Source organism: Neofelis nebulosa, chromosome 3, assembly GCF_028018385.1.
Source record: "Neofelis nebulosa isolate mNeoNeb1 chromosome 3, mNeoNeb1.pri, whole genome shotgun sequence".
Lineage (NCBI taxonomy): Eukaryota > Metazoa > Chordata > Mammalia > Carnivora > Felidae > Neofelis > Neofelis nebulosa.
Genome location: NC_080784.1, coordinates 14,617,093 through 14,634,387, shown reverse-complemented (window position 1 = coordinate 14,634,387; position 17,295 = coordinate 14,617,093). Strand labels below are relative to the sequence as shown.

At 40.0% G+C, this 17,295-nt stretch overlaps 1 protein-coding gene across 4 annotated transcripts in view; it reads right to left on the bottom strand.

Annotated features, from left to right (window-relative positions):
* Positions 1–17,295, bottom strand: part of TENM3 (teneurin transmembrane protein 3) — a 2,564,262-nt gene that overhangs the window by 113,799 nt on the left and 2,433,168 nt on the right. For all 4 annotated transcript variants that reach the window (XM_058719934.1, XM_058719936.1, XM_058719935.1 and 1 more), the window contains one exon: positions 4,923–5,137. In XM_058719934.1, the coding sequence (XP_058575917.1) occupies positions 4,923–5,137 (215 nt within the window). The remainder of the gene's footprint in view (positions 1–4,922; positions 5,138–17,295) is intronic.

Below are 17,295 nucleotides of genomic sequence, written 5' to 3'. Positions count from 1 at the left end.
CGCACTGCACACTGTTGTCACATGTAAACTTCACAAATCATTTCCCCCTTACTGGGCAATCGGTTTCCAGAGTTATCGGACTCTCCCAACGGATAAAAAGTTTGATGAGCTCAGGCGGTGTGCAAATACAGCCATAAACCTGTAACATTTCAAACCCAGCAGCCTTATTTTGGGCCGCTGGGTAATCTCTTACCGTCTTCTCCTATTTAATACCCGTATGGCAACGACTGCTATCGGATACGTACTCTGTGCCGCGATTATATTTACTCCGTGTAGCGACCCTTCTGGTGGGAAGGCACTGATACTTACACTGTGAGGATGGAGAAGACCAAACCTCGAGGAGCTCCAGCAAGATCAGGTACTTGGTAAGCGGGAGAGTTGGTCTGTGAGAAAGCTCAGACCTTTGCCACCATAGTACCATACGCCTCTGTGCGACCCTGGTGTATCCATCCCGGGTACCATGGAGAAACCCGTGGGTCTGTGCCTTGTTATGGCTAAATTAAAAACATGCATCAAGACGCCTTTGTATCTCTGACTGAAAGTCTAAAAAATTGAACAGTGGAGGGGTTCTGAAGGGACGGAATGACAGTAAGTATGCCCAGCTACTATTCTGAAGTCAATCATCATTCAGCTTGATTTCCGGTTTAGTAAGATTAATCGTGAACGCTGGGTGGCTAGAAGAGTTCAACCGGAGAATTTAAAGCTAAAGAAAAATATGGAATGTGATCGGTAATAGTTACCAGAGATAATGCAATGAATTTGGGAGACACGGCACAGACTTCCCAATATAGTTTTAATAAACCCATTAGATAAGAGTTTTGTAAAAGTACAGTGATTCACTTTCTACGGACTCCTATCCAGTTTCCTTTTATTCCCGAGGCCTGCATTTATGGTGACAGAGACACTACGGGACAATATGTATCATTTACGGTACCATCATTACGGTACCATGCATACGTATATATATGAATCATCAATATTCTACCTTCAGATAGATTTCTTATCTTGAATTTCATCAGCGGTCTATCTAAAGAAAAGTTTATTATACGAATCCCTTAAAAACTGGAGGAAAATCACCTGCTGGGATTCTGAGATTCATGATCGAATGTGCTGCCCCCGTACTTATCGCAAATCTCTAATGTTACTATTGGATGGAATTCAGAATATCTAGTTCCGTCTCCAACATATTATATTTTTTATTTAAATATAAAAGCCTATTCTGTTATTTTTGTGCGTGTACTAAAACTACCTCATGACATCATGCAGCTGTGAGAAATACACAAAAAAGCTGTCACTCAGCATTCGGTAACTTTTTTCATTTATATCTTATCAGGATGAAAACGATAACCGGTTGTGGATATTTGACCCGCAAAATTTTCATCTGGAACTGTATTTCAAAATTATCAGAGGCAAAATAATTCAGCACTTCTGAAAGGTGCCTATGCCTCAAATAAGCCACTTGCCCGTCGGATTTAAGTATTTATATCAGCATGGCAAAGAGGCAGGGGGAAAGTTTCTTTTAATGGTTCCTTGGCACGTAAACATTTTTGTCCTCTAACACTCAACACAGTATGTGCAAACATTGAAAGGGAGGACGTTTTGGGTTTTAACTGGCCTCTCAAGCTCACCCTGGGAATCACCACCTTTACTGTAGAGATCGTCGTTTGTATCACATCGGGAACAGTAACACAGGGCTGGGGTGGTGGTCCCTGGGATGCAGAGTAGTCGGCCACCCCTTCCCACACGCCTTTGTGGGGCTTATTCAAATACCTAAAGACAAGTCCCCTGCTTCACATAAGTACATGTCTACAAAAAGTAAACAAATTAATGGAACAGAAATGTTTGTTCTCAGGGGGTAAAGTACAAAGCAATCACTTAAGGACAAACTGGTTTTACTTCGTAATACCTATTCCTGGCTTTACCTCATAATACCTATTCATAAGATGGAGATGTGGATTTTTTTGTGGGGGCGAGTCTTCGGGTCTTGTGTTATTCGGGGATAAAATTCAGTCTCACCACTTTGGGGAAGTGATCACGAGACAAAGGTCAGACTTTCATAAAGGTATCCTGGTAGTTCATTTCTGAGCAGTTAGACTGTCCATATGCTTAACTCAAGTCAGTTATTAAGAGGATGAGGGGTACCTGGGTGGCTCAGTCAGTTAAGTGCCCGACTCTTGGTTTCGGCTCAGGTCACGATCTCACGGTTCATGAGATCGAGCCCGGGGTCGGGCTCCACGCTGACATTGTGGAGCCTGCTTGGGATTGTCTCTCTCTGCCCCACCTCTTCTCACTCTGTCTCTTTCTCAAAATAAATAAATAAACTTAAAAAAATTTAAAAGGATGAGAATCTATGAATCTCAGAATCTATGAATACTTAATTGTATTTTTTAATCAACTATTTGGTGGGAGCATTGAGCTTGATGTAAATCTTTGGCACACAGGAGGAAGAGACTTTAGACATCATCTGATTTAACTGCTTCTGGACAGATACTGGCACAGAGAAGTGATTTGCTCAAGGTCACAAGGTCAAAGAGTCGCAGGGGTGCGTGCTTACAAAACTCAGGTTTCCAGCTACCATTCTGAAACAGGCTTCACGCACACGCACTTAAATGATACACTACACTGTTAACTGTACAGCGTTAAATTGCTTCCTTAGGCTTCTAACTGTCCAGGAGAATAAACTGGGCATCAGGGAGAAGAAAGTCAATTGATTCCTTGGCAACAATCAAACGGACAGTTTTATAAAGGGTCACAAAGACTTTCAAAACTCAAGTTGACTATTCCGAATGGCCGGCCAATTTTAATTATTTCAGGTTGATTTATTTAACGTTCCCCAGAAACAGAGAAATGTTCAGTTTGGGTTGCTTTATAGCATATTTCATGTTTAAACACTGAACTCAGAAACAGTTGTTTGCTCTGCTGCTCTTGAATAAACCAGAGGAAAGAACTCTAATAACCGTGGAACTTAAGAAAATGCGTAATCTAGTTAAACACATATATTGTGGCCGGAAGGAAAAGTGGGTATGGTGTATATTGTATTTAAATACCAGAAGAATGGGAAAACCTGAAACTGCACCTTTTGTTTCTCTAATCTTACATGGTACACATAAGTAGGAAAGAGTCAACCCTGAATCTTTAAATAAATCTGTAAAGCACACAACAATTTTCTTTGGAAATTATTTTCTGGAGTTCACGGGTTACACACTCACTGTTGTGCTTAGCTTTAGAGGCGTATTTCTTCAGTTATAAAAAAGTGATGGAATCATGTATATGGTTCCAAGGAAAAAAATATTTTCTCCTGTATCACCGGGCCATTGATATAAACGCAATCTCTCTGCCATAACTAACGTTACAGACACCCACTCTGTTTAAGAAGATCTGGTTATTGCTTTCCAGCCACTATCACTTATAGCAGGCACTGGAGTGAATTATAATTATAATCAAAAATTTAAATGGGTTGGGGAGCCTGGGTGGCTCAGTCAGTTGAGCGTCTGACTTCGGCTCAGGTCACGATCTCACGGTTCCTGAGTTCGAGCCCCACGTTGGGCTCTGTGCTGACAGCTCGGAGCCCGGAGCCTGCTTCGGATTCTGTGTCTCTCCCTCTCTCTGCCCCTCCCCCACTCATGCTCTGTCTCTCTCTCAAGAATAAATACAACATTAAAAAAATTTTTAAGTCTATTTTAGTAATACAGACACGAAAACCATGATCAGAAAAATGATATATCAAAGCATGATATTCAAAAATTTCACAGCTATATAATTTATATATGTATATGAAACTTTCCCTGATCCACAACGACATAAGAGAAAGCATGGTTCAAAGTTTCTGACTCATCTTTCTTTAAAGACATGATTCTTTTATTAGTATTTGATCAATGTTTCTTTACAATTCCTAGGGTATCGAAAAAGCATGTCTCACAGAATTACATACTATAAAGCAGACATGAAAACCCTCCAGTCCTCAGTTTATAAATCAAATGAAAATCTGCATGCAGTTCTATGGGTAAATAAACTGATTATCAAGTGTGAAACTTTTGGGCTCACCCAACCGTCAATGTTAATTAACCATCTATCACATTTTTGGACTGACGTACTAGTTGATGGTGGGAAACGTCTGAGCTCCAAATCTACGGTGGGTAATTTAAATACTTTCTCTTGGACATAATGGGACCTCTTTTAAACCACAATTTCCAAATTACATACCCTGACCCAGGATCAGATTATGAAAAAGCCTGTAGAGTTATTGCTAGCAGCTGTCTCTACCTGTAAGGTAATTTTCACGCAACCGAACTGCCTCTAAAGTTGTTCAATCGACGTATGGTTGAAGAATATATGAATTGTTTCGAGTGCCCCACTAAGGTGATCACCCTTGGTTATCTGTGAAAGCTGTTTCTCCTCTTTATTTGAGGAATCGTGGCTTGAGTCGACCAAGTTCACTCATCATATTTATGTTTTTGTTTCCATAATTTCTTTACTAACAGTAAGGCTGGCATTAAGCAGAAAAAATACAATATATTTCCGACAGCGTGAATGCAATGTTTGAGATGAAAATACTATGCATCTATTACGTGAAAGGAATAAGACTCTCTGAAATTCTCACAGAATCTTCGTAAAACACTTGGAAAATCCATGAGGTTTTCCTAGGTGCTCAGATGATGTTCAATATTTTCATTTGGCTACTCATAAATTTTAGTACATTTCAGTTGGTCCATAATGATTAACACAAGTCAGGAAGAAAATGCTGTTTTTCCTACTTATTCGAAAACCTCACGGTAAGTGTAACCTACGTTCAAAATTCTTTTCACCGTAACGATCAATACGAAAGAGGTCCGACAGTTAAACAACTGAACTCAAGAAACAGAATAACTTTAAAAATGCAAACTAGCAGCTTCCATTTTATTGACAACAAAGCCCACTTTTACCTGAGTATGGGAAGGTGGTAAGCCTTTTCGGCCATATACTCCAATCAATGCATCCTTCTGAAGAGAGATATTGAATTTCAGAAACTGTGGCTGATCAATAAAGAGCTGCGATCTCCAGAAAATCCCAGGAGGAACCTCTTGAATTGCCCTTCGGCCAATATCAAGTTCTCCAGAATCTATGGTGTTATTTTCTTGTGTAAATCCACCTAATTTTCCTGCATGGAAGAGATCCATGGAAAAACAACGAAAAATTAAAAAACAACAACGGACCCCCCACCCCCCACCAAAAAAACCCTCGAACGACAAAACAGCTTTCCTTTCAGAAAGTTCTTTTCAATAAATGCTGAGGCATTTTATCTTCTGATAAATGAAATGCTCTAACATACTTTTCACTTTAAAAGCTTTTTTGTTAGCTACTGCTGTTCAATGAATTCTGATTTAGCATATTCTTAAAGAAATATTTAAGGGGCGCCTGGGTGGCTCAGTAGGTTAAGCGTCCGACTTCAGCTCAGGTCATGCTCGCACGGTGCGTGGGTTCAAGCCCGGCGCCGGGCTCTGTGCTGACAGCTCAGAGCCTGGAGCCCGTTTCAGATTCTGTGTCTCCCTCTCTCTCTGCCCCTCCCCTGTTCACGCTCTGTCTTTGTCTCAAAAATACATAAACATTAAAAAAAAATAAAAAATAAATAAATACTGAAGCCAAAATCCTTTGCCTCCCCCTCCCCCAAGGTATGTCTACTGTTGAAACTCTTTTGGCACCTATTGTCTTTCCTGATCACTTGAAACATGATTATCTTACAAATATATGTCTTGTTATTTCTTGGGAGAGATTAAGTCTGTTACTAATCAGTCCTTCTAAACGTACCATAGCACTGCAAGTGTAAATTAAGGCAGAATGGATTATGGAGATTTCCAAATCAATCCTTAAGCAAACAAAAAAACCAATCAATGGCACTGATTCAGGTAGTTCCCTCTGAACCAAACAGAATGAATAAAGATTCAGATGCTGGAAGGGAGGCAGAGATGGGGTAGGGGATTACGTGGTGGAGGGAGGGAGGAGTAGGTTTTAATTCTCACAAAGATACTGGAGAAGGCTGCCGCAAGCTTTCTTTCTTTTTTTTTTTTTTTCAACTTTTTTATTTTTATTTTTGGGACAGAGAGAGACAGAGCATGAACGGGGGAGGGGCAGAGAGAGAGGGAGACACAGAATCGGAAACAGGCTCCAGGCTCCAAGCCATCAACCCAGAGCCTGACGCGGGGCTTGAACTCACGGACCGCGAGATCGTGACCTGGCTGAAGTCGGACGCCCAACCGACTGCGCCACCCAGGCGCCCCAAGCTTGCTTTCTTTTGACCCTCATCTCAAATTCATTTGCAGCCTCACCAGCCATACTTGAATTGCCCCTATCAATGACCCTCAACCTGTAGGAATAAAAACTCTCTGCTCCCTGAGTCTCCGCCGCCTCCTGGTTTTAGGACACAGATCCAAGACTCAGATTTTTTGGTATGGTTTTCCCCTCCTTCCCTCTTTGCTAACGTTCTTTCTCAGTTATCCTGAAAGGAAGATAGAGCAGGTTTTACAAATTTACCTTAAAGAGAAACAAAACCACATTGTCTCTTATTCAAAAAAGGTCCGTGAAGGCTAAGGAACAGAATGAAACTGGAAAATTATCCTTCCTCTATTAATTCAAACTTTTCAAAGTGACAAAGTTGGCTTCCTATAATTTTTTTCTCTTAAAAAATATTATTCTGAATATGAATTCAGGTATTACATAATATCTATTACATAGTAGCCTCCAGAGAAGTTGGCCATTCAGAATTTAGAGGGTTTAATTTCAAATTACAGTGTTGTGAACTATCTTACTCTAATGACAGGAGGAGTGAGTCTTCTCTCTATGAGAAGTTATCAGTTTAACACTGAGACCATTTTTGAGCATTTACTAAGGGACATAGAATTGTAGGCAATAGAAACAAATATCAACCAAAGAGTAGAATTGTAGAGATTACTTACTTATCTACTCGGGCTTCCATGGCTTCTGCCATCAAGCAACTAATTACGTGTTTGGGAGGACAACCCCTTCAACCTGGTGAATTAAATGACAATCTAAAGCCACATATGGTTAAGGGTCAGAGGAAGGTGATATCAATCGTAGGCTGGTGGTTGAGAGATTTCACAGAAGGGTTCAAAGTTCTGAGGTAAACTCTGAAGGACAGGGAGGATAAGGTTTTTGAGTTGGAGTCAACATTACAATTAAAAATATGAAAGTGAAACTGGACAGATGTTATAGTGATGGTGAGCAGAGAGATCCGTGTGGCTAGGAAAGGAGTTAAGAAGACTGGCTTTGGATTCAGTTGAACTGGGTTTGAATCCTGACTCTGTCAGTAACTGGTTCTGTGATTGTCAAGAAGAGATTAAATCTCTAGTTCTAAACTTCATCTGTAAAACGGGAATGGTAATAATGCAATCACAGAGCTCATATATATGAAACATTTGGCTCTCAGTGTGCATTGAATGAATGAAAGACAGTAATGGGTTTGTCACGAGAGTAATGGAAGGTAGGGCTACAAAGGGAGGATGAGATCAGTTTCTGGAAGGCCCTGAATGCCAGCTTAAAGAGTCTGGTCCCTAACATGAACAGACAGTTCTCCAAGAAGACATCCAGATGGCCAACAGACACATGAAAAGATGCTCAACGTTGCTCACCATCAGGGAAATGCAAATCAAAACTATGATGAAATACCACCTTACACCTGTCAGAATGGCTAAAATCAACAACACAAGAAACAACAGATGTTAGTGAGGATGTGGAGACAAAGAAACCCTCTTGCACTGTTGGTGGGAATGCAAACTGGTGCAGCCACTTTGGAAAACCGTATGGAGGTTCCTCACGAAGTTAAAAATAGAACTACCCTACGATCCATCAATCACACTACCCACAGAACATAAAACAATATATTTACCCAAAGAATATAAAAGCAGCAATTCAAAGGGATACATGCACCCCTACGTTCACAGCATTATTTATAATAGTCAAGATACGGAAGCGGTCCAAGTATCTACTGATTGGTGCAGGGGTAAAGAAGATACCGTATGTGTGTGTGTGTGTGTGTATCTATATATCTATATCTATATCTATATCTATATCTATATCTATATCTATATCTATTACAATGGAATATTACTCAGCCGTAAAAAGAATGAAACCTTGCCATTTGCAACAAAGTGGATGGAGCTAGAGAGTATAATGCTAAGCAGAATAAGTCAGTCAGAGGAAGACAAAAACTGTGTGATTTCACTCGTATGTGGAATTTAAGCAACAAAACAGATGAGCAAAGGGTAAAAAAGAGAGGGAGAGGCAAACCAAGAAACAGATTCCTAACTATAGAGAACACACTGATGGTTACTAGAAGGGAGGTGGGTAGGGGCACGGGGGAAGTAGGTGATGGGGTTAATCCCCATCACTTGTGATAAATATTGGGTATTGTACAAAAGGGTCAAATCACTATCGTGTACACCTGAAACTAATATAACACTGTATGTTAACTAACTAGAATTTATTTTTTAAATTATTATTATTTTTAATATATAACTTATTGTCAAGTTGGCTAACATACAGTGCATACAATGTGCTCTTGATTTTGGGGGTAGATTCCTGTGATTCATCGCTTACATAGAACACCCAGTGGTCATCCCAACAAGTGCCCTCCTCGATGTCCATCACCCATTTTCCCCTCCTGCCATGAAACTTCAGTTTGTTCTCTGTATGTAAGAGTCTCTTATGCTCCCTCCCTCTCTGTTTGTAACTATTTTTTTCCCCTTCCGTTCCCTTATGGTCTTCTGTTAAGTTTCTCGAGTTCCTCATATGAGGGAACACATATGATATCCGTCTCTCTCTGACTGACTTATTTCACTTAGCATAATACCCTCCAGTTCCATCCATCTTGTTGCAAATGGCAGGATTTCATTCTTTCTCATTGCCAAGTAGTATTCCATTGGATGTATAAACCACATCTTCTTTGTCCACTCATCAGTTGATGGACATTTAGGCTGTTTCCATAATTTGGCTATTGTTGAAAGTGCTGCTATAAACGTTGGGGTACAAGTGCCCCTATGCATCAGCACTCCTGTATCCCTTGGGTCAATTCCTAGCAGTGCTATTGTTGGGTCGTAGGGTAGTTCTATTTTTATTATTTGAGGAACCTCCACACTGTTTTCGAGAGTGGCTGCACCAGTTTGGATGCCCACCAGCAGTGCAAGAGGGTTCCATTTCTCCACAACCTCGGCAGCATCTGTTTCCTGGTTAACTAACTGGAAATTGAAATAAAAACTCTAAAAACATAGATACTTGAAGTAGCCTTAATATGGGTAATTTGTATTTCCATGCCATAAAAGCACTTATTTTTCCTATGTTGTATGTATGTGTGTACGTCTGCGTGTGTGTGTGTGTGTGTGTGTTTATAATAAGGGGAAACAGAATTCTAGATTACTAAGGAATGTGTCTTGTGATCACAGATGAGTATGACAGACATCCAAGTTATGCCCATTGGGATCTAGAGAAATTCACAATAAATTCACACTTAGAGATAAATGTCAAGTTTGAGTAGATTACTAGTAAATGCTGCGACCTTCTTCTAGTTGGCTGATCACATCCTACTCAATGACACATGTACCATCATGTGCAAAGGACACCTATAGCTAAAGGGAGACCACTGGCTAAAAGGTTCTGATTGGGCTAAAGCTGACGCGAAGTCACGTTCAAGGATGTGAAAGTGCGTACAGTAGTCCCCTTTATCCCTGGTTTCACCTTCCACTGTTTCAGGTACCTGCGGCCATCAAGTGTGGTCTGAAGGCAGATGATCGTCCTCCCGACGTATCTTCAGAGGGTAAACAGCCTAACGCTATGTCACACAACGCCTACGTCACTCACCCCATTCATCCCATCACGTAGGCCTGTTATCACCCCACGTTATCACAAAGAGAAGGGTGGGTCCAGGGCAATAAGATATTTTGAGACAGAGACCACATTCACATAACTTTTATTGCAGTATATTGTAGTAGTAATTGTTCTATTTTATGGTTAGTTATTGTTGTTAATCTCTTACTGGGCCTAATTTATAAATTTAACTTCATCAGAGATATGTACGTATAGGAAAAAATACCGTATAAAGAAGGTTCCGTACTATCTGTGTTGTCGGGCATCCACTGGGGGTCCTGGAACACATATTCTGCAGGTAAGGGTGGGGAGTGACTACTGTAGTGGGACCATAGTGGGAAGCCTGGACTTGGGAGACACGTTAGGATACAGTTGCGGTAACCTAGGCGTGACGCGGGAGAGGGCTGTACGAACAGCTTAACAAGTCATTACTTACAATCCCACTTCTCTTTTTTCCCCCGATGCCCATAACCATGGCAGTTGTTAACACTTCAGCTACCAGATCTATTTTTCTTTAATTTAGTAATATAATACGCTCTAGGGAATAAAACCCAAAAATTGGGTTATAGTAATCCTCGCTAATTTCTCATGTATCGACTCAGAGTATAAACCACATCATTCACTGAAATACTAAATATTTATTTTATGATAGTAATATGTATTCATTTTTAGCAAAATTAGAACATATAGCTAAACACAAAGACAAAAGAATAGAATCCTACCACTATGGTAATCCTACTATAATCCAAGATTATGTTTGCTTCCTTTAAACCAAGACCTCTTTATTCACAGAAATTTTTCAATACTGGAAACACCTACATATGGGACAAATTAGCTTTTTAAAAATTTTTAATGTTTATTTATTTTTGAGAGACAGAGTGTGAGTGGAGGAGGGGGAAAGAGAAGGAGACAGAGAATCCGAAGCAGGCTTCAGGCTCTGAGCCGTCAAGCTCTACACGGGGCTCGAACCTATGAATCGTGAGATCGTGACCTGAGCCGAAGCTGGACGCTTATCTGACTGAGCCACCCAGGTGCCCCTATGTCATAAATTAGCTTTTAATGAAAAAAAGATGAAGGAGGGCGGAGAGAGAAAAGGAATTTTTACTGAGGGCCCATGATCTGTCAGGCAGTTTCACCCATACTATCTGTTTGGACACAACAAAAAAAAACAAAAAAAAACACTACTCCCTGAAGTCAGTATTATTTTGAGATGAAGAAACTAAGTCTCAAAGAAGTGAATTACCTGCCCAAAGTGAGTGGTAAAGACTCACACTGAGGAGTGCAGAATTCCAAAACTATGTGTTTTACACAGTCAGCAGTGAAATCTTTGCTTTTTTATTAAAAAAATATTATTTTAAATTACGAAGTTTTGGATCTATTTCATATAAAATCAGGTGTGGTAACCCACTGAACCACGCTAGAGAATCTGCTTAGCTTTCAATTTTAGGATATAAAGTTATAGGCTTTTTTGAATACTTATTTTTATTGGGAAGAAATGACCAGTTCTTATTACATAAAAACTGCCATAGATACCCTTAAAATTTTTTTTTTAATGTTTATTTATTTTTGAGAGAGAGAAAGAGAGGCAGAGAGAGAGGGAGACACAGAATCTGAAGCAGGCTGCAGGCTCTGAGCTGTCAACCCCTGATGCAGGGCTCGAACTCATGAACCATGAGATCATGACCTGAGCCAAAGTCAGACACTCAACCAACTGAACCATCCAGGCGCTCCATAAAAACTGACATAGATACTCTAATGTGATATTCATCGTGTTATAATTTATACTACATTCCTACTAGGTTTTTTGTCTTTTGGTTGACTTACACAGGAAACTATTTTTAAATACCGAGAAAAGTAGTAGTAGTCCCTTCTTCCCGTGAAGACTGGTTTGCACACATGTCATACTTATGGAAATAGCTCATATGTGGACACATTCATCAAATCCATACATCACTAAGGCTATTGTTATAATTTACTGTTATTAACAAGTTCTATTGTTATTTTCTGAGGTTTATGTGATTGAATCTACTCAGTGGTGTTGATCCTATGAATTGCTGCTATAAATGTTTGTTTGGTCACTTTAATAACATACCTGTGCTTTCAATACTGGGAACTTAAAATGGTACGAATCAGAATTGTTTTCCAAACCATCATCTTGGCCCAAAAGCATTAGCTTTGGAAACAGTAATCAAGTGATGACTTCTGGGGTTTTAGGTTTTGCTTTGTTGCTTTGTCCATATACTGATTTCGAGGGGTTAGGATTTTTCTTATAGAAATGATAGGTGTGGGTACTGTTGTGTCAGTAAGTGTTGTGATTACTTATCTAATCAGTCCCACCCAATTTAACAGGTGGCTCTTTTTCAGAAAGACGGTTCTTTCATTTGTAAAACAAAAAACCAAGGTTCATTGAATAGGCTTGAAGGGAGGGGGACAGTAGTACCTGAGATCATTGTTTTCTTGTCTCCCTGTAATGAAAAAGCCTGAGTAATCATAACATCATAGCATCTCAGAGTTCAAGTGCCCATGGAGGTCATTTAGTCCAGGAGTCTTCAAGTAAGAGTAGTCATATCCCTAGGTATGAAGATTACTTGAAGACCTTCCTGTCTCCCTCCCTCCCTCCCTTCCTCCCTCCTTTCCTCCCTCCCTCCCTTCTTCTTTTCTTTTATTCATGAAGACTTTTCAGTGAGGAAAGGAGTAGTCTGTTTTAAGGGAATTCATTTCTAGAACCTCAATAATTCCCGGATGTAGACTCTCTTTACAACAGAAGGGACCTTTCACATACTCAGTATCTTACTATGACGCACTGTCTTGAGCATAAAGCTTCCAGTGTGCCAAACAAAGGCAAAATTTAAAGCATTCTTGTTGATGAAGCCTCCTTTATTCGAGACACCCTAAACCCAAGGTAGGGCTTTAGTGTCTTTCCTTGTCTTGCACATATTTCTATCAAGGACAAAGTGTGGCATTAAGAATTGGAATATTTAAGGCTGTTGGTAGGTTTTGAAATCTGATAGATCAAGAAGGAGGGAGAACCTTTTCATGCAATGACCTTATCATTCATCCCAACCATTGGCAAAGGATGCTCTTCACTGCCAGTAGAGTTTCATGACTGCCAAGAGAACATCAGTGAGGTAAGAAATAATAAAGGCAGCGATGCCTTATTCAGTCCAATTGCCAAACTCATGGCAAGGATTTGTGCTTTATCTGTCTACTATCTCCCTCGAGTAGGAGTGCAGAATTGTGAGGACTGTGACAACGTGGATATTAATTTATTTGAACTGAAACAATAAGTCAGACTTTTTCTGACAGAGTTTGATTTTAATGAGTAGTATCTCTGCCAGTAAATTATACAGCATTTCCTGTAAGTTAAATGAGCTAGTTAGAGACATTTAAAGCATATGATACGACAAAAGCATTAAAAAATATCGCAATAACAAAGATGAACTAAAATGAACACAAGGTCCATCTTCCACCCCATTCTGCACATAGCAGATTAAACAAAGCCACAGAGTAAAGGAGTAACAGGTGCGATTAGTAGTGTTTTGCTTTCTTTTTAGGGGGTATACTGCACAGAGGCTGACAAATGGGTGGTTCGGAAAACTTGGTAACAAATACGTGTGAAAGCAGGTGGCTCTCAGTTCCGTGCTTCCAATGAAACTGAAGAAGAAATGTGACGGAACCAACAGCTTGTAGACTGCTAAACACACCTTTTAGAAATAGATCACAGGGGCACCTGGGTGGCTCAGTCAGTTGAGTGTCTGACTCTTGATTTAGGCTAAGGTCATGATCTCATGGTTCCTGGGATTGAGCCCAGATGCTCTGTGCTGACAGTGTGGAGCCTGCTTGGGATTCTCTCTCTCTCTCTCTCTCTCTCTCTCTCTCTCTCTCTCTCTCTTTTTCTCTCTCTCCCTCTCCCTCTTTCTGCCCCTCCCCAGTTCTCTCTCAAAAGAAATAAATAAAAACATAAAAAAAAGAAGTAGGTCACAAATTCTTGACATACGAATAATAAGGATTTCAAATAGTTGAAATCACTCTAAAAAAATCCTTTCCTTCCCATCTGCTTATTTTGTGGTTAAGATTTCTTATGTTTATATTCATAAAAAAAAGAAAAACAGGAATAAAATTGATACTGAATCTTGCCTGGCTTTGTAATAATATCCATCCATGGGGGCACCTGGGTGGCTCAGTCGGTTAAGTGTCCGACTTCAGCTCAGGTCACGATCTCTCGGTTCGTGAGTTTGAGCCCCGCGTCGGGCTCTGTGCTGACAGCTCAGAGCCTGGAGCCTGCTTCGGATTCTGGGTCTCCGTCTCTCTCTGCCCTTCCCCCACTCACACTCTGTCTCTCTCTCTCTCTGTCTCAAAAACAAATAAACATTAATATCCATCCGTGAATACATGAATTATTTGGAAAAGTCCCCAGTCATCTCATTCAGAGAGGCATTTTTGATACATTTTCGCTTTTTATATTTAATAATTATAAAAATGTTTGCCATTTTTATAATAATTAGGTTGATTTCAGCCAAATGTGTACACCTAATAATTATAAATGTAATTTGGTATAAAAGGAAACAGGCTTTTTAAAAACATGTATGAACATTATGGTGGTAGGAAATAAGATTTAATTAAAATTTGTATTTATAATTTAAGGCACAAGAACGAAACAGTTTGAAGGTCACGCATCTATTTTAGCTTTTCCTATGAAATACGAATCTCAGTCTAAAGTGGCCATCCGCTTCTGTTTGCTTCCAATTATGACACCATTTAGAATGAATTTATTTTGAATGAAAGTCTTCGAATGTGTCTTTTCTAAAAGGTAGATGGAGACCTGACCTCTCATTATCATCAGTGATGTAGAGATACAAGGACATCGCTGACCTTCTTCTGCTTAAATCCACTGAACTGGCAGCTTCGTATGACATTCCTGCTAAAGCCTCTAGTGTGAATGTCAGGGGACCATAGTTTTGTGAAGGGGCTTTGTCTGTTTAAATTCTGCACTACCGCTTTTCGAGTCCCGGCCGGTCTCTAATTTGGCCAAGTCAAGTGTGGTCATTCCTGTTAGCGTTTCCAAATGCTCTTTATTGATCGGAAACACACCTGGGAGTCAGCGAGCCATTGACACGGCTTGATAAACTTGTAAATACTTGAACAACCTTTTCCTCTGAAGCTCATCATTCCTCTCAGATAAAAGCCTGGACACAGATGTCTTTCATCATGCCCTGAATTCCAGAAAATTTTGGCTTCAGAGGAAATAAAAGGAGGGCCAGTTCTGGCGTGCTCTCTCCTCCCTTACTGAGATCACTCCATCCTTAAGCCCCCGGAGCCTGAACCTGGGAATGATCATAGGAATCAGTAAGGTTGTTTGTAGGTTTTACTAAGAGAATAAAGGAGGAAGAATGGAGGAAAAAATAGACAGGGCCACAGAGTGCCCTGGAGTTATTCTAAACTCAAAGCTTGTAGGTTAGGAATCAAACCAATTAAAGCCTTCACAGTAAGAGGGAGGTGCACCGTGTCTTCAAACACAATAGGGTATCATCTTGAAGGGTTTTTTTTCCCCAACGTATCCTGTTGGGCCTGAATGTGGGAGCCACTAGGAGTCTTTTTACCTACTAACCGTGATTTTCCCTTTCATCAGTAACTATGTGTCCCAACAGTCCACGTCTTAAAATATGGTTGTCAGAGTGTGAAAACAGAAAGAGGCCACGTCCCCAAAGCCATTGTTACTCCTCGCCCTCTTGGGTGAGCCACGGTTTAGAGGCAGACACATCGGTAGATGGCATTTTTTCAGATAACGCATTAACAATGCCTTGAGCTCTCAGATACTGTATAAGTAATAGTGTACCAACCCTAGATGTTACAAGGATCAAATGGAATATTGAAATCATACTGGTAGTTAGGAGGCTTGGTATCTAAACATTATTTTGTGACATCAGAAAAACCACCCAAAGATGCGAAAGACTAAATATTTTGCCATACGTATCATGAATCTGCTGCCTGCATATGATGGGAATAAACGAGCCTTTAATTATTAAAATGGAAAGGCAGAAAAGAAATCCAACTGTAAAAGTCTAAGTCAATTGTTGAGGAGGGTAAGTGATAATATCATCTGGAGTCCCACAGAAGCACTAATAATTAAGATGTCAGGAAGCAAGGTTAGGCATTTACAGACAATCAATAGCCCACCCTCCAACTCTGTGACCTAACCTTGGATTCAGACCCTGACTTTGAGATCTCGGAGAGAACATCTCTTTTTATAAACAACCACACGCCGTAACTTACCATCGCGGACACAGAGCGTTACCTCGCAAGCAAAGCGAATTAAAACACAACTGCCTTGCAAACACAGTTTAATGAACAAAATCAATACAGCACCTAACGAAGGAACTATTACACGTTGCAACAAACATACCACGAACAATACTGAGTAAAACTCAAGGCACCTGCCATCCTGTTAGTTCATTTCTTCAAATCGCCGGCATCTTTAAACTGCTCTAAGTTTTAATTCTCTGAAATTGTCCAGTAGTTGAGAAAATTCATGCATGATGACCAATAAAGTGAAATTTAAAAGCACTTGAATTACATTGTTTAAACAGGATGAATCCTATATGTGCATGTATATATACATGCACACATGTACAGTTTTTAAATTTGTACTCAAACAAAAGGAGTTGGAAATTTCCTTTGTTTAGATATAATTGACATCACACATTGTATTTGTTTCAGAAGTACAATGTGATGACTTGACTTTTGTTGTATACAACTGTGAAGTGATCGCCACAGTAAGTCTTGTTAACAGCCATCATTTCACATAGTTATAATTTTGTTTCTTATGATGAGAACTTTTTTTTTTTTTTAATTTTTTTTTTTTCAACGTTTTTTATTTAGTTTTGGGACAGAGAGAGACAGAGCACGAACGGGGGAGGGGCAGAGAGAGAGGGAGACACAGAAGCGGAAGCAGGCTCCAGGCTCCGAGCCGTCGGCCCGGAGCCCGACGCGGGGCTCGAACCCACGGACCGCGAGATCGTGGCCCGGCTGAAGTCGGCCGCTTGACCGACGGCGCCACCCAGGCGCCCCGAGAACTTTTAAGCTCTATCTTTCTCGGCAACTTTCAAATATCCGCTACAGTATTATTAACCATGATCACCATGCTGCAGACAGACTCCATAACTTACTTATTTTATAACTGGAAATTTGTGCAAAAGGAATGTGTTGTTTGTCTGTATGTTAGTTTTGTTTGATTGGAAAAGTAATTTTCCAGAGTTATATTAGCCAAAATTTACAGCCTTTCTTTGTCTTACATTATCCCAAACTATTCTATGCTAAATTTTGGCATTTGTCTTATTGTTCCTTTTAAATAAAGGTCGTGTTGAAATATCCTACTATAGGGCCCTCTATTTTCCCCTATGTATGCCTTTGCTAACTCATTGTCATTGCCTGCTTGACTTCTAT